Genomic DNA, 16,607 nt, shown 5'->3' with positions numbered 1-16,607 from the left:
GACCACTGTCTGCATCTTCCCAGGATTTCAGAAGGTAAGGGGAAGGAGCAGCTCTTCCTGTCTTACTGTCTGGGCAGGGGAGACTTAACTCAGAGGCAGGCAACCCTACTTCTGTATCAGAGTCTGCATTGTCAAAGGGTGTCTGAATAGGAAAAGAGTCATTGGCAAAGGGTTTTATATGGAGCAAAATGTGGATAACGATAGCAGAAACACCAGGCCATGGAAGAGGTAGGGGAACCTGATGGGGCATTAAGTTGTTGTCTTCTTCCTCTCACCAGCCAGATCCTCCCCTGCTTCTGCCACTGAGGACCTGCACCCTTCCAAAACAGAGATGGGGGAAGGCAAGGCAGCACCATTCTTCCTATAGTTGCTCCTTGTACAAAATTGTAGACTTTTTGGGCCTCCCCCACACCCCAGGATGGATCCCATGGCTTATTTTTAGCATCATTTAGTCCCCATCATTTAAACCCCATGGTGGCAGCAGCATGGAGCTCTGTCTTCATACTCCAAAGTAGTACAGACACCCACTGTCTGGATACTGCTTAGGAGACGCTGCCCAAAGTCTGCCCTATGTGTCTCTAGGGGGTGAGAGATGGTTTAAAGAAGAGAAGAAAGAGGGCCCCAGGAATCTCAACGAATTTCCACTAGTCCTGGCTACATTTCCAAGTAAGGCACAGCTTTGAGTATTTAGGAAGACAGAGAAGAGGAAATAGGAGGACAGACTCAAAGAGGAAAATGAGAGGTTGGCCTGACTCAGAGGAAGTGGAATTCAAACTTCTAGTAATAAAAAGGAACATCTGTGGGCCCCCAGGCAAGACTACAAATGGAGGCTCATATATCTTGTATCTCAATATGTTAGTTATAATCAGGTAGCAATGTATTCTCTCGCCTACCTTGACACATACACCATTATGGAACCTGGGATGCCATAAAGGTTGGCAGGTTGGAACCTGGGATTCTCTGACTCTGGGATGTGGTGGCTCAGTCCCACACCTGGAGAAGTCTTCTATGCACAACTGTGGATGCCCCAACTCATATGTCCCAACTCAGCACCACTTGCACACAGCCAGCCCTTGAGTCTAGAAGTTCCTCAAGAACTCTGCCCTTGAGGGATGGACTGAGTAAAGAGCCTGCCCAGGTTGTACTTTGAGCCTATTTAGGCAAGAGATCCTGGGTACCCAGAGGATGGTCCAGAGGGGGAAGAGGTGTGACCTCTTTGCTGTCAGGTCCCCTTAGATCTGCAGATACCTTGCCCCATGGGATGGGGTACAAATGAACCTACAGTAGTTTTAGAATAATAATGAGAGCAAATAACTATGTATATCTTTTGCAGTTTATAGGGCACTCTGACCTGATCAGGATTTTAAGATACGCAGGATTAATATCCCCATTTTGCAGGTAAGCACACTAAGGCTCGGAGAGGTTAGTGACTTGCTCAAAGTCCCCTGAATGTGAAGTCAGCACCCTGGCTCTCTATTTCAGGAATTGAGCTGGCTAGACCTTACCCATCAGGGCAGAGCCTGAGGTTCTGGAGCAGCAAAAAGCGAGGAGAGGGAAATTTCCTAATATCCTCACAACAGGCTGGCTGTAACAGGCTGGCACAATTTGGCAGATGATCCTTCGCATCCCTCTTCACAGAACTGTGTGAGCAGAAGGCGAGCCAGGGACAAGTTCTGAAAGGCAACTTTAGTAAAGGAAGGCCAGATTTTTGCATTCGGAGCTCATAAGATGTTATTAGAAAATGCAGTCAGTTCAGTTTCTGTTTCAAAAAGGACTGCTATTTGGTAATGGCTCATTTCCCATTTTGAGTCTCAGCAAAGACTCAGCAAAATGAGAAACAGTTAACACCACCTCAGCAGCTAATGAGCACCCGAGAACAGGTAGGAGGTGTGACCCCACCCCTGGCAGGAGGTGGCGCAGCACCCCCACCCCACCGCTCCCCAGGATGCCCCTGAGGGAGTGAGGACACAGCTCCTTCCAACCTGCCAACTGCAAGCGGTGGGCTGGGTCCTCAGGCCCTACCTGTTCTCACTCCCTCCTTCTTCCTGAATATTGATGCTGAAAGGAGCAGGTGGGAAAGATGTGGCCATGAGTAAAGCCACAGGGTGCCAACCTTGGGGGTTAGTGGAGAAGATGAAAGTGTTAAGTTACTCAGTCGTGTCCACCTCTTTGCGACCCCATAGATTGTAACTTACCAGGTTACAATCACCTGGTGATTGGAACTCACCAGGTTCCTCTGACCATGGAATTCTCCAGGCAAGAATACTGCAGTGGGTTGCCATTCCCTTCTCAGGGGATCTTCCCAACCCAGGAATCGAACCCCAGTCTTGAGCACTGCAGGCAGATTCTTTACCTTCTGAACCACAGATGAGCTTGGCACTTAAATGCAGAGTCTCTGTCCCAGATCTGTGATCGTTTTAAGGAGCGATGTAGAGTGTCCACAGTGTATTCACTTCTTGAAAGACATTTCAGTCCTGAGCCTTCACTTGACTGGAACTGGAGCAGATGGAGCCCTTGCTTTCTCTTTGTTCAGGGCACGTGTGAGCTCCTAACAGTCCCTCATCCATCTTTGGTGGTCCAACACCTTGGTTCTCCAAGTGGGACTCCCTGACCAGCAGCATCAGCACCACCTGGGAACTTGTTAAAAAATGCACATGCTCACGTCCCACCCCAGACCTGAAAAATCAGAATCCCTGCGGGTGGGTACAGAGGTCTGCACTTTGTCAAGCGCTCCGGTGAGTCTGATGCGAACTGCTGCTGTCATGATCGTTAGGAGCTGGAGTCCTGGAGGCAGACAGACCTGGCTTTGAATCACAGCTCTGCCACTTAGCAGTTATGTCTAAATCTTAGTTTTGGCCCCAATAAAATGGGGATAATACTACTTCCTTATAGTGTGATTGAATGGATTATGTGTTAACATGCTTGGTTCATAATGCTTGATAAATGGCAGCTCTTCTATTTCTCTGGAAATCAGACTAGACAGGGGGACCTTAAGGAGGCCATTGTGAAGATGGTCACAGGTCGGGGTGTCAGGCAAGCCCATTCAGGTATGTAGCTTCTGACTCAGACCTAAAGCCACCTCCAGCCTCCTGTGTCCTGTGACTGAAACTGTTGGCATATCCGGTTTATTCCCCAGCTTCTCTGAAGGGAACCCTCCCACCTCCGAGGGCATTGTCCTAACTTCCTCTCTGCAGGGATCTCAAGGGCTGGCCAGTGGGACCTGCTGTGTCTGTAGGCAGAGGCTCTGTCCCTGATTACAGTCTCCACCATTTCCTCCTCATCAGAAGACAGGTGAGGATCACTCCTGACTTGCCAACTTCACAGGGCGATGGGCAGAATTAACAGTTTTAACACAGATGAAGAGCTTTGTGTGGATTAATCTTCACAACAACCACATGAGTATAGGTAGTCTGTCAACTCGACCTCTTTTACAGATAAGAAAACAGAGAGGTTAAGAAACCTGCCCCAAGTCACTAATAAGAGAGATAGAGTCATGATTCAGAATCAGGCAGCCTGGCTCCAGAGTCCCACCCTTCAGCACTGTGCCCATCTAGGGACACCATCTGTTAGGACAGGTCATTGTAGCCTGGTCCCAGGGCCTCTGAAGCCTTACGACACAGCCCCTTTGACAATCTGATGGAAGCTATAGCCCCTTGGTCCATGAGAAGCATCCCAACTTCTGACTATGATCTCAGGGTTCCGTGAGCCTCTCGTTCCATCCAGGGATCCCCAGTCGAGACCTGTGTAAGAGTCTTAGAAGGGAGTAAGAAGGACTTAGAAGTTCAGGGGTGTCAGACATTATGCCCGCATTGAACTCCAGGGAGCAGGACTGCGGCCAGAGCGGCAGAGATGGAGCCTGTCGGGTGAGACTGCTGGGGAAAAGGTCCCACGTCTTCTGTCCAGAGTGAACTGTGGGGGAGGTGCGCTGGCAACACACGGCTGTTTCCAGAAGAAGAGCAGGACTGAGGCACCTCAGTCTCCCTGGGGCTCTGGGACGCAGTCTGGAACAATCTGCAGGGTAGCACAGGCGGTGTGCTCATCCCAGAACATCACACTTTACTCTGTTCCTTGCCTGAGTTCCTTGCCCGCCTGAAGGCGGGCCCTGGAGCAAGCCGTCTGACATGTAAGGTCCATATAGTGACACTCCTGCCTCTCACATCTCTGTAAACCTTGCCTTTGATTTGGTGAGCTTGTGGTTCAAGTTCTCGTAAAGACTGTAGCCTTGGTCACTGAAGACCAGTGACCTCCACACCAAACCCCACAGAGGCACCAAGGGCAGACTGGGTGACCGCGGTCACTCACACTGGACAGGTTAATCCAGCCTCCTGGAGCCTCATCCCACTTACTGAGCATGTGGCCTGGGGCTCCTCAGATCTGCAAACCATTTAAATTGACAGCACTCCCTCAATCCTCTAGGGTTTCCCTGGTGGCTCAGATGGTAAAGAATCTGCCTGCAACATAGGAGACCTGGGTTCGATCCCTGGGTTGGGAACATCCCCTGGAGAAGGGAATGGCAACCCATTCCAGTATTCTTGCCTGGAGAATCCCATAGACAGAGGAGCTTGGTGGACTACAGTCCATGGGGGGTCCCAAAGAGTGAGACAGGACTGAGTGACTCACACACACACACACAATCCTCTAAAAGAGCTGGATGGACAGGAGATAAGAAAAGCGTTGGTCCCAGCCCTGGTCTGTATCCCAATTCAGCCTCTTGCCGACTTAACCCCTCTGAGTGCCAGCTTCCCCCTCTGTGAAATGGGATGCGAGCCCTACCTGGCCGGGTTCTTGTACGGGCACAGCCTGGCCATCGCAGGCACTCATTCATCAGCCCCTCCTTTACTGTGATGCAGACCATACCCTTGCCAGGCTATAGCAGCCGGGCCTGCTCCTTAAAATCGTGGTCTCTGACATCCACCACCCAGCAGAGAAACACCTCATCTAATGAGTGCTCTTCCAGGGTTAAAGGCACCAAAACCCACTTGGGGATAACAAAGCAGAGTGTTGTCCCATGGGCCAGAAACGCCTTTCCAGCTGCCTCCACCGAAAGGTAGACAGGTGAAGCAGGTAAGTGAGAACAGAAAAGGAAAGCATCTGTACTTTCCAGACGGACCCAGTGGACACAGCTGGAATCTTTCTAGAACTCTGCACTTAACAGACTTAAGTGATACCCTCTCACTCCCATTCACAAACCCACCTGCATCCTAGAGCAGACCCCAGACTCTCAGCCCACCCTCATCTCCTCTTTTCTCTTCCTTCCTCCCTTCCCTTCCTTTTTTCTTCTCTTTCCCTTTTTAAAAACAGCACTGGATGAGCAGCACCATAAAACCACATTCCTGGGAAGCTCCTCCAAAGCGGGCTCTGTTGGCACCAACTATGGGCAGCCCTTGGGGCATGGGAGGGGCCAGGAACTGGGATGCAGGGCCACGCCCAGCATCCAGTGAGGAAAAGAAATGAGGGCAGTGGGTTAGTACTGATGGTTAGTCAGGTAAATGGGACTACAATCACCCCCATGGTCAGTTGAGAGAACAGAGTCAGATGAACTTGCCAGTGGTCACACAGGTAGGAAGTGGTGAGGGCTCAGACCCACACAGTCCTGGCTCCAGAGTGCAGACCCTTGGAACCACTTTGGACAAAACCATGTTTTAAAAGGCATCTGGGTACCTGGCCACATGCTCATGATGAAGGTAGTATAAGTGTTGGAGTGTCCATTTTTTCCAGCTGAGGTTTAGAAACAAAGTGAAGTATCTTGGCCAGAAGTTAGAGCCAGGGGCAGAGCTTGGTCTGGGGTCTTGGATTTCCAGTTTTCTGTTTGATGCACCCTGCCCACCCCAGGTCAGGCATGACCTAGGCAGGGGCCTGGGTATCAAAGAGGGGGCATCAGCATTAGAGGTGCTGGTGCAGATAAGTGCTGAGCCTGGGGGCCAGACAAGGGGGGAACGAGCACTGGGTACAGGGCATCTGCCGCAGGGAATGCATTGGGCATCACCACAGACTCTCCAGGAACCACTAAAAAATGCGCAGAAAACACATGCACTGAGGACCTGCTACATGCCAGGTACTTTGACTTACAATATGGGGACATATTTAACCCTTCCGACAGCCCTGAGAGGCTTCTCACTTTAGACATGAGAAAGTATCTGTAAGACCAGGCCAAAGCGACCCAGCTAGCAGGTGGCAGAACCAGGATTCCAGCATCTGCTGGGAGCCAGAAGCCTACGAGTCACTCCTCCATCCCAAGCTGCAGACCCTGGGTACCCTTTAACTTGTAGTTGAGGGCAGGAACTACTTTCAGTGGAGTGCAAAGGGTCAGCTGGCTGGAGTCTCACGGGACAGAGGGCACAGCCGACTTCATTGCTCTCCTTTGAGGTCAAGTCCACAGCAGCCTGAAGTGGAGTTCCTCCTCTGAGGCCGACGCTGCCTTTGCCCTTCCTGTGTGGCCAGATCCTGGGCGGGAGTGGAGGGTGTGAGCTGTGCCCTTTGAGTCACCCTGCCCGTGTGGGCTGGGGAGTGGGCATGACTGGGTGTGCTTGGAGGTTCACTGGCACAGCAGGTAGCCTGGACTTGTCACCCCTCTTTACAGATGAGGAAACTGACTCAAGGGTGGCTTCGTGACTCACACAGCCTGGGGGGGCTGGGCGCAAGCTTCCCGACCCCCAGCTGCACTGTGTCCTACCACCCTGGGTCCAAAGATGGGTCCAGCAGCAGCCATGCTGGGGTGACCTCAGCAGCTGGGCTGGTGTGGGGGAGATGGGGACATGGGACCAGGAGGGCAGGGGCTGGGGATTGACATGGACTGGACAGAGCAGACCTGGAAGCAGCCCAAGAGCCCACGCCCAACAAGGCGTGGTCGGAGTGGTGGGCCTGATGTGGCCTCGGGTCTGGATCCACAGGTGCTCTGTCCAGCAGGGGTTCTGGTCAGCTGCACTAGTCAGATCAACTAGGGCAGGGTTCTGGGCAACAGAGCTACTCGGAACAACACGCAGTAATCTAAGAGTAAGAAAGAGAGGCAACAGAACCAAGGAGAAAGTGGAGGTTCAACATGGAAGCATGAAGGCAGGCTGGGCGAGGACCTCTGAGTTTAGGAAGAGCTGGGTTTCTTGTCTTGGGCACTTAGTAGCCGAGTGATCTTGGGTAAGTCACTTAACCTCTCTGAGCCTCACTGTGTTCACCTACAGATGGGGGAATAATGTAGGTAAAGCTGTGGTACAGGGTGCAATGAGCCAGAAGTCTGGGCAGCTGATGGGAAGGCTGACCAAGACCCTGGGTCTCCTTTGAGCTTCAAGGAGAGGTGTGACCAGGTGGCTAGTCCCTGCCTCCACCGGCTAGTGGGCTGAAATTCCTAGTGGATCCTGCCGAGGTCAAAGCTGGATTGGAAACTGGGCCGACCCCAGCTGACAGGTGGAGGGCAGCAGTTGACTTGAGCCCTAGGCATAACTCGCATTGACCAAGTTGCCACCAAGGAAGTGATCCTGGTAAAGTGGGAACTAGATACTTTCACTCAGAATGCACATGGGATTAAGATGAGCATGGGCTTAATAGGCACATGAAAAGATGCTCAACATTGCTAATAGAGAAATGAAAATGAAAACTACACTGAGGTACTGCCTCACACCAGTCAGAATGGTCATCATTAAAACGTCTGCAAATAATAAACGATGGAGAGGGTGTAGAGAAAAGAGAATGTGCCTACACTGCTGGTAGGAATGTAAGCTGGTGCAGTCACTGTGGAAAACACTATAGGAGTTCCTCAGAAAACTAAAAGTAGAATTACCATATGATCCAGCATCCCACTCCTGGGCATACATCCAGACAAAACTATAAGCCGAAAAGAAACACACCCCCTTATGTTCACAGCACTATTCACAATAGCCAAGATATGGAGACAACCTACATGTCCATCAACAGAAGAATGGATAAAGAGGATGTGGTGTACATATATGATGGAAAACTATTCAGCCATAAAAAACGAACGAAATAATGCCATTTGTAGCAACATGAATGCAACTAGAGATAATCATACAAAGTGAAGTAAGTCAGAAAGAGAAAGAGAAATATATTACTTACATGTGGAATCTAAAATGTGACACAAATGAGCCTATCTACAAAACAGAAACACAGAACACAGACACAGAAAACAGATTTGTGGTTGCCAAGGGGGAAGCAGTTGGGGAAGGAATGGAGCGGGAAGTTGCGATTAGCAGACCTAAGCTTTTATGAGAATGGGTGAACAACAAAGTCCTACTGTGCAGTACAGAGAACTATATTCAATACCCTATGATAGTCGAGGACAAGCCAAGCCCATGGGCCACAGCTACTGAGCCTGTGCTCTAAAACCCGGGAACCACACCTACTGAACCTACGTGCCCCAACTACTGAAGCCCCATGCCCTGGAGCCCATGTTCCACAACAGGAGAAGCCACTGCAGGGAGAAGCTCTGCACCACGACTAGAGGGCAGCCGCCTGCTCACCGCAACTAGGGAAAATCCTGCACGGCAGCAAAGACCCAGCATGGTCAAAAATACATAATTAATTTTAAAAATATTCTACGATAAACCATGATGGAGAAGAGTATTATAAAAATATACATGTACAACTGAATCACTCTGCTGCACAGCAGCCATTAACACAACATTGTAAATCAACTATGACACAGTTTTTTTAAAAAGATGAACATCTTTTATTTAAATTTAACCTCCAGTGGAATAAAATCTTCTTTCAACTGACTTTTGGCCTTCCCTCTACTAGTTGGTGTTCTCTGTTAAAGCATTCCACAGTCTCAGAAGCTGAGGTCCTGCAGTGACCCCTCCACCCCACCCCATGGCATGTCCAAGCTAATTAGAGGGCCCCAAATCTCCTTGGCAGCACTGGGCTGAAGACAGCAGGATGAGGGTCTTTGTTAATAAAATCCACCCCTGATTTGAGCCTCCTCATGTCCTCATGGGTGCAGGAACTGGTCACCCACTAGTTAAACAGTCAATCGTTTGACTGCCTCTGGCTTTCTTTTTTGAATGAAAGGAGGAAAATGACAATGTCTGGAAATACACAAGGGCATGTGCTAAAAACTGCCACTTGGGATTGAATGAGAGAACTATTAGACAAAGGCCAATGTCTCAGGGATCCCTCTCCACCTCTTTCACTGAAAAATTCCCTTCTCTCTAGCAAGTTTTGTTCACACCCAGAACATGTGAGCTAGTTCCACAAGCCTGCTGGGGTCACATGAGACTTGAGACCCAGAGCAGCCAAGCCCCATAAGTGGCTGTTACAGTAACCTGGGGACAAGGGTGCCTGAACTCCATGGTCTGCCCCTCTACTTGGAGATGTGTTTTTATTTTCCTTCCTCCCTTCCTGAGAAGAAACGATCCTTTGCAAAATGCCCACTCAAGTGAGCAACAAAGAAGAGTGGGCAAAAGCCTGAATACTCTTCCCACCAGCCAAGCAGCCGGCCCTTCCTCTAGCAGCGGCGCTGGCGCTGGCACTGATAGAGTCCATCATCTCAGTTCCCACAGCGCTGCACTGACACAGCTGGCCACCCTCCTCCCCCTCTCACTTCACGCTAATCTCAAATCATCTCATTAGCAGAGGAAAGCTACCCCTCTTCAACAGAGCATGCGAGACCCTCACTCCTCTGTTACCTCCAGGTGGTCCCCACCTCCGAGCTCAGAGACTGCTGTTTTACCTTCACACAGACATGCTGCCCATTTATAAGATAGGTGAGGTTGAGAGGAGTCACCTGCCAGACAGATGCCCCAAATGATCAACAGCACTGAAGGCAGTGAAAAAAACCAAGAGGGAGATTCCAGCTTCCTGTTAGGGCAGGGGAGATGGGATAATTTATTTTTAAAATTAAAAAAAAAATTGTTTTCAAGTATCAGGTTTCAGAAAACCTTTCAAGGGTGTCCTTTTCAATCTCTGGTGAAAGAAAAGGAGTGTGCACTAGCCTGAGTCGGTGGGGAACATAATCTGCTGCCATTGGGTGGATTACTGGCTGCTTCCTGGTTTAATCAGTTGTCTGCAGGACACCTCAGATCGGGCGCTCTGCAGAGCAGGAGCTCCTTGATTTATGTCTCTCAGGATTGCCACTTCTTGGGGGCAAGCTCTGTGTTTCCAGGACGATTCTTAAGAAAGAATTCCTGCTTGATCTAGTCTCTTTCTCCGATTCCCACATCAGCCTGCTCCCCCAAGGAACAGCCTTGTGGGAGCCTTCAAGGAACCTGAAAAAGTACAAATAATTACTCATGTCAGGTGATCACAAGCGTGTAGGGGCCTCAGAACATGAGCACTGCCTTTGGAAACAACAGCTTCGAAACACACAACTACTCAGAACAAGCCAGGACAAAGGAACATCTAATTCTGTTGACAAGGCTTCAGAGCTCTACTGATGCTCGTAATAAACCAACTTATGCAAGTGAAGGGGCTGGTGATTCCTCTGGACATTTGCCCCTCCAATCCACTCTCCATTCTCCACCTGATTCTCGGCTACAGAGGGATGGCAGGGAGGGATACATCCTGTGGGCTACAGCAGGCTGGGCATGTCTCTCCCTTCAGGCCTGGAAGAGAACCACCTTACTACTTTTGGGATATAATGCACCCCTTAGGGTTCTTATATCCACTCTTCAAATATTCTTAAATTACTCAATTTGAGTATACTATTTCCTACCAAGACCCTAAAACAGCCATCAATAACGCTTTTGTTAAATACCCAGGTATTTATTAGGCCTTGACAAGACCAATGGCCTTGACATTTTGTAAACATGGACGTAAAACCTGTCCTGACCCAGGCCACAGACTATTTGAAGGATCGCTGTTTGAAATCCAGGCCTGACGTGCTTGGTCCCGTGTACACAGGGAGGCCCTCTGGAGCCCACGTCCAGGGAATGAAGGGCTCCTGGAAGACCTGTCTTCCTGGGGTTGCGGTCTGGTTAGTGGAACGTGGGGTCTGCACAGGCTTGGGTCTTAGGCCTGAGGACTGGCCATCCCAGGGGGACTTCCCCTGGGTAGGAGGGCTAAGGAGTCTCGCATCTTGCCATCAGCTAGAAGGAGCAAGGCTGGGAGAAGGCAAAGTGACTAGAGACGGTCTTGGCACTCGCCCTCTAACAACTCAGAGCCAAATACTGGCAACACAGTTCCCAAGAGGGAATAATGACAGGCGGAATGTGCCCACTGGCAAGGAGTTTTCTGACTGTAACTGGTAACTGTGTCTTATTCAGGTGTCTTTGGTCCTGAAATGTCTCAGGATGTCTGTTGAAGTGTCTGGAATGTCTGCCTGGCCTGGGAATGGCACTGGTCCCAGCTCCCTGGGAGCAACCAGGCCCGGGCACATGCTGCGATCTGCAGAGACCAACTCCAGCCCTTCCTGCTCGCCACCTGGGCCCTTCTGGCACTTCCTGCCCCTCTTGCTGAAGCTCCCAAGCACCACGCAGCACTGAAGTCTGGTCATCGCCCTTCCTAGATGAGGTGCACAAGCAGGGCAGAGCAGGCAGAGCCGAGCACCAGGCCCAGGCACATGTAAAAGGTCATCACCACCCCGGTGGCCTCAGCCAGCTCCCGGGGCACGATCTTGGGCCCGTAGATGAGAGCCAGAGTGCTGAGGTAGCCGTTGCTGAGCCCCAGCAGTGAGGTGAAAAGCACTGGGTACACGTCAGACTGGAAGGCCACCGTGTGCAGGTGGACGCGAGGCTGGTAGTTGCAGAACACGAAGAGCGGGACAAGGCAGGTCCGGAGCAGCACGAGCCCAGGCAGCACCTTGCTTCTGGGCCCTGGCACCTGGATCCAGGCTGTGATCTGCCGGCCACACAGGTCGGCAAAGTTGTACAGGAGGAAGGTGGTGAGGGGGACAAAGAACTTGGTGCTCCACGGCGAGCCCGAGCCTTTGCTGAGGGATTCAATGTTAGTGCAGACGGCGGGGAAGATGAGGCTGCTGATGAAGAAGAGATAAATGATGCAGAAGCCCAGGCCAGTGGTCTTCTTCATGATGGGGCCAAGGGGTGGCGTCTGGGGGTTGCTGGAGCCTGGGGCCACCGAAGTGGGGTTGGGGGAGTCCTGGGGCAGCTGCTCTTCACCAGAAAACACGGTTGGCCACACAGGTTTCATGTAGTACCTGCAGGGGAGAAGCTGGTGGTCAGAGGGCTGAGAAAGAAGGGTCACTGGGGATTTCCAGGGACAAGGTGGTCCAGCATGTAGAGCCCAAGCCCAGGATGCCCTCAGATGACACATGCGCTGCGGGGTGGCTGGAGGGAGGCCTGCAGAGGCCCCGAGCTTCCTGCCCTGGTGCTGCCTGAAAGGCTGGGCTCCCGTCCATTGTTCTGTGGTGCTGGTCGTGTCATGAGCAAGGACAAAGGAAGCCAGTACTGACACTGCATGGTGAGCCTGGGCTCTAGTCTTCACTCACTTATTTTTGCTTGGTTTTAGAGCGGGGAGAGGTGGAGCTGAAGTAGTATTTATTTTTCAAGTATAAAATAGCTTAAAATCTTAAATTATAGAAGTCACACACGCTTGATGAAACAAACCCAAATAATACAGAGTGAAGTTTCTTAAGCAAACTTTCTGCAATAGTATAAATGACATAATATATATTATATAATTGTCTAAATAGATGCATAATGATTACACATAAATGCATGCACACTATTGTCTAAAAGACAGTATCTGTGGCCATCCTTTCACACAGGGACACATGGTTCTGCCTCTACGCTGTGTTGCCACTGAGTATTTCACTGTATGTATATACAATTTAACTGCTCCCCTAATGCTGGACATTTAGGTGAGCTCTAGTTTTCTCTACTATAAATACTAGTACAATGAATATCCCTATACATAAATTTTGTACAGAATTTCAGTAGAGCAGATTTCTAGAAGAACTGCTGGATCACAAGCAATTTTTAAAATTGCTTTAAAATCTTTAAAATTTTGATAGATATTGATAACCTGCTCTCTGGATAGGTAGAACCAATTTATCTCCGCTTTGTGCCACCTACCCACCCAAACTAACATAACCTAACCCTTCAATCTCCATGACAGCACCTGTTTCTTTAGAAAAAACTGACCACAATTTATACTCATTGTGTTGGTTTACTGGTTTATCATCTGTCTCCCTGAAATGAAGACAGTTCCCTGGGGCAAGGACATGTATGGCTGTTCCCAGCTAAATCTCTAGGCAGAGAATAACCCTTGAAAACAAAACTGTTGAAAGAACTGATAAGCCTAGAAAAGTATATTTTCCCCCATATTCTCAACACTGAACATGATCATTTTTTTCAATTTCTTCTAGTCTGACCAGAGTAGAAAAGGCTAAGTTCTCTTTGCATTGCTGCATTGCCTGAGTCACTCAACCTCTCTGGGCCCTGGGTGCCTAAAAGCCAGGAGATACAGGCTGATTGTATTAACATGTGCTGTGCTGCGCTTGGTTGCTCATTTGTGTCCAACTCTTTGTGACCTCATGGACTGTAGGCGGCCAGGCTCTTCTGTCCATGGGGATTTTCCAGGCAAGATTACTGGAGTGGGTTGCCATGCCCTCCTCCAGGCGATCTTCCCAACCCAGGGGTCGAACCCAGGTCTCCTGCATTGCAGGTGGAGACTCTACCATCTCAGTCACCAGGGAAGCCCCAATATGTATTAACATCTTAAACAGAAGACTTGGGTGAGGCTGGGGAGAACATAAGGTTGGTGATAGTTGGGTTCTGGTTTCAGCCCTACTTCTGCCTCCCCGTGTGACCTTAGGCCAAGTCTGTGACTGAGGCCTCTTGGGGCCTCAGTTTCCTCCTCTGTAAAATGGAGGGTTCTGTAGCTATAAGCTTCTGAGATCCTCGCCAGCCTTCCTATCCTAAGGGCTGAATATTGTCAATGAGCAAGTCAGTGGGCGAGTTCCTCTCCAGAATCACTTTTCCATGTGATGTTGAGCTGGGCACTTTGGCCTTGAACCCTGTCTTGTTTCCCAATCACTATTTAGGGAAAGGGCTATTCTTACTTCCCCTTCTACTCCATGTCAAGTCCTTGCCTTAGTTGACTCTGAGGAAGCTCCCCACCAAGTTCCTCTGGTTGAAGCTCTTCCCCATAAGTTCTTCCAGACCTAACTGCCCCCGAGGTGGTCAGCAGACTCCAACACTGTGTGAGGCTCAGTTCCTCCTGAGTGTGATGGGGCAGTGTGGCCCAGCCCCACTGGGTGCAGCAACCTGTAGCAACCTAGGGCTCCTTTCGAGTAAAATTGAGTCTGAGCAGCCCTGGGGCGCTGCTCTAAAGCTCCATCCTCAGATGAGCTTCTGTAAGCCCAAAAGTCTTGACCGAAGTGTTAATCAGCAAAGAAATAGAAGCTTCATGGGCTGGCAGAGTCCTGGGTATGCTGTCTCATGTGCTCAGCTGGAAGGCATTTTGGCGTGCTTAAGTGACTCTGAAAACTAGGGTGACCACCTGTCCTGTTTTGCCCGAGACTGTCCTGGTTTTAGACTGAAAGTCCCTGGTCCTTGGGGCCCCTTCAGTCCCAAGGCCAACAAAGAAGACTGGCCACTCCAGTGGAAACAGCACATGCGAGGTTCCATGAAACAGGACACAGGAAACAGCAGAAGGAGTTGGGGAGCCTCCTGCCTTCTGTTCACTGACTCAAATAACTTAATCAGCACCAGGAAGTATTAATGTATGGGGCGCTGGGTGACAGTAAGCCAGCCAGACCCCAGACATCACAGGGACATCATCATGGAATACAACTGGGTAATTTTTTTATGACAACCCTGAAGGGTCAGAGAGGGGAGGGGAAGACTCATGGATTTGAAGTCACCTATGGTACATGGTGTCATCACTCCATCCCCTTTTATCCTGAGGCCACTGGGCCAGCTGAAGTTGTAACAATCCTCTAACTGGGGGGAGCAACCTGTCTCTGGCAGAGTTGGGGTTCTGATGAAGGCAGGTGAGTCTCACAGGGACAGGAGGAATGAGTGGGGAGGAAGGACCTTGCAGTCACAAGCCAGGGATGCAGCATGAAGCAGTGGAAAGAACGCAGCCCAGAAATAGCTCCGGGTTCCAATCCCTGCCTACAACTCACCAGCTGAGCAACCTGGGGATGTTGGTTAATTCTCTAAAGCCTCAGTTCCTCATTGGTAACATGGGAAAATATGATAACAACTGCACTAGGTGGTCATGTAGCCTGAGTGAAAAAAATGAACTGCTTAGCTCAGCGCTCCAACACCAAATAGGTTCCTGTGCATCCGGCAGAGCCAGGACCTGCGTGTTCCCCAGCTCTGCTGGCTTGTGTGCCATGGGACCAGAGGCCAATCACCTGGCCTTCTCTGTCTCCATCTCATCATCTGTGAAATGGGGAAAATAACTCCTGCCATTCCTATATCAAATACGACAATGGATGTGAAAATGCATTGAAAAGAATAAAAAGCAAGAAAATGTCATGGGTTGTTTTTTTAAAGAGAAGTATGAAGCAAGAAAGAAAAAGGAGGAAGGAGAGAGAGAAAGCAAGAGAGACTAAAGCAACAAAAGTGGTCCTGCAGAGCAGAGGGGGGCCTCAAGAGACAGGGGCTAAAAACACAGTTTTGGAGTTGGGCTCAAATCCTGATTCTGCTGCCAAAGGGCTGCAGGACTCAGGCAGGTAATTTAACCTCTTTGAGCCTGGTTTTCTCATGTGAGAGTGGGAATAACTGCGGTAACTCACAGCCCTGCCCCAAGGAGGAGTAGATATATGAGCTTTAAATTTGAGGCCCCAGCAGGCTGGGCTGAGTGCAGAGAGGAACAACGGAAGGGCTCAGCCCAAGGAGCTACTGTTGGTTATCAGCCTTCCTCAGGTCCCACTTCTGCTGCCTGCCCTCTAATAGAAAACATGCAGACTCCAGCTGCTTGGGGTTGTGATGCAAAGCTGATTTCTTACGTCCAAGGGCCCAGCCAATTTACTGAGCAACTACTGTGAGCCTGGCTCAGCCTGAGGCATGGGATACAACAATGAACAAAACCCACATGATTTCTGCCCTCAGCGGGGTCACACTTCAACAGGGAGATGTGCAATAAACCAGGAAACAAACACGAGCTCCAGCTAGAGGAGAGAAGAGTGCAGGCATACAGGATAAAGGTACAAGGATGCCACACAGTATCACATGCTATTGCTTATTATGTGGAATCTAAGAAAAGGCGGCCAATGGACTTATCTACACAACTGAAATAGAGTTGCATATGCAGAAAATCACATTTACTGAGGGGTAAGGTGAGGGGAAGGATAAACTGTGAGACTGACAATACAGACTACCATATAAAAAACAGATGACCAATAGACCTACTGTACAGCACAGGGAACTCTACTTAGTACTCTGTAATGGCTTACAAGGAGGCGAATCTAGAAGAGACTGACGCACTGCCAGAGAGCACGTGTGGGCCTCACCTGGCATAGTCCAGCCGCGGCAGCAGCAGGTAGAGCCCGATGCAGAGCGCCAGGAAGATGTCCGCCGTCAGGAAGAAGGCCAGGGTGCTGTTTGTCACGTCACTGGCCACCGCCAGGTCCACCAGTGAGGCCACGGCGCTGAGGGTGCCCCCCATGGCTCCTCCTGTGGAGAGCGCGGGACATCACGGGGAAGGTCAGGGCGGGCGCATCCTCCCTGCCTCTCAGGCCTGCCCGCTCTCTT

General features: G+C 50.2%; 1 protein-coding gene across 3 annotated transcripts in view; it reads right to left on the bottom strand.

Annotated features, from left to right (window-relative positions):
• Positions 1–8,659: 8,659 nt before the first annotated feature.
• SLC29A3 (solute carrier family 29 member 3) overlaps positions 8,660–16,607 on the bottom strand; it is a 45,059-nt gene continuing 37,111 nt past the window's right edge. For all 3 annotated transcript variants that reach the window (XM_061161742.1, XM_061161741.1, XM_061161739.1), the window contains 2 exons: positions 16,367–16,529; positions 8,660–12,097 (listed from right to left, as the gene is read on the bottom strand). In XM_061161742.1, the coding sequence (XP_061017725.1) occupies positions 11,446–12,097; positions 16,367–16,529 (815 nt within the window). In that variant the 3' untranslated portion in view covers positions 8,660–11,445. The remainder of the gene's footprint in view (positions 12,098–16,366; positions 16,530–16,607) is intronic.

This window comes from Dama dama, chromosome 15, assembly GCF_033118175.1.
Source record: "Dama dama isolate Ldn47 chromosome 15, ASM3311817v1, whole genome shotgun sequence".
NCBI classification, from domain to species: domain Eukaryota; kingdom Metazoa; phylum Chordata; class Mammalia; order Artiodactyla; family Cervidae; genus Dama; species Dama dama.
Note: the sequence above shows the minus strand (reverse complement) of the source record. Positions and strands in the feature narration are given on the sequence as shown.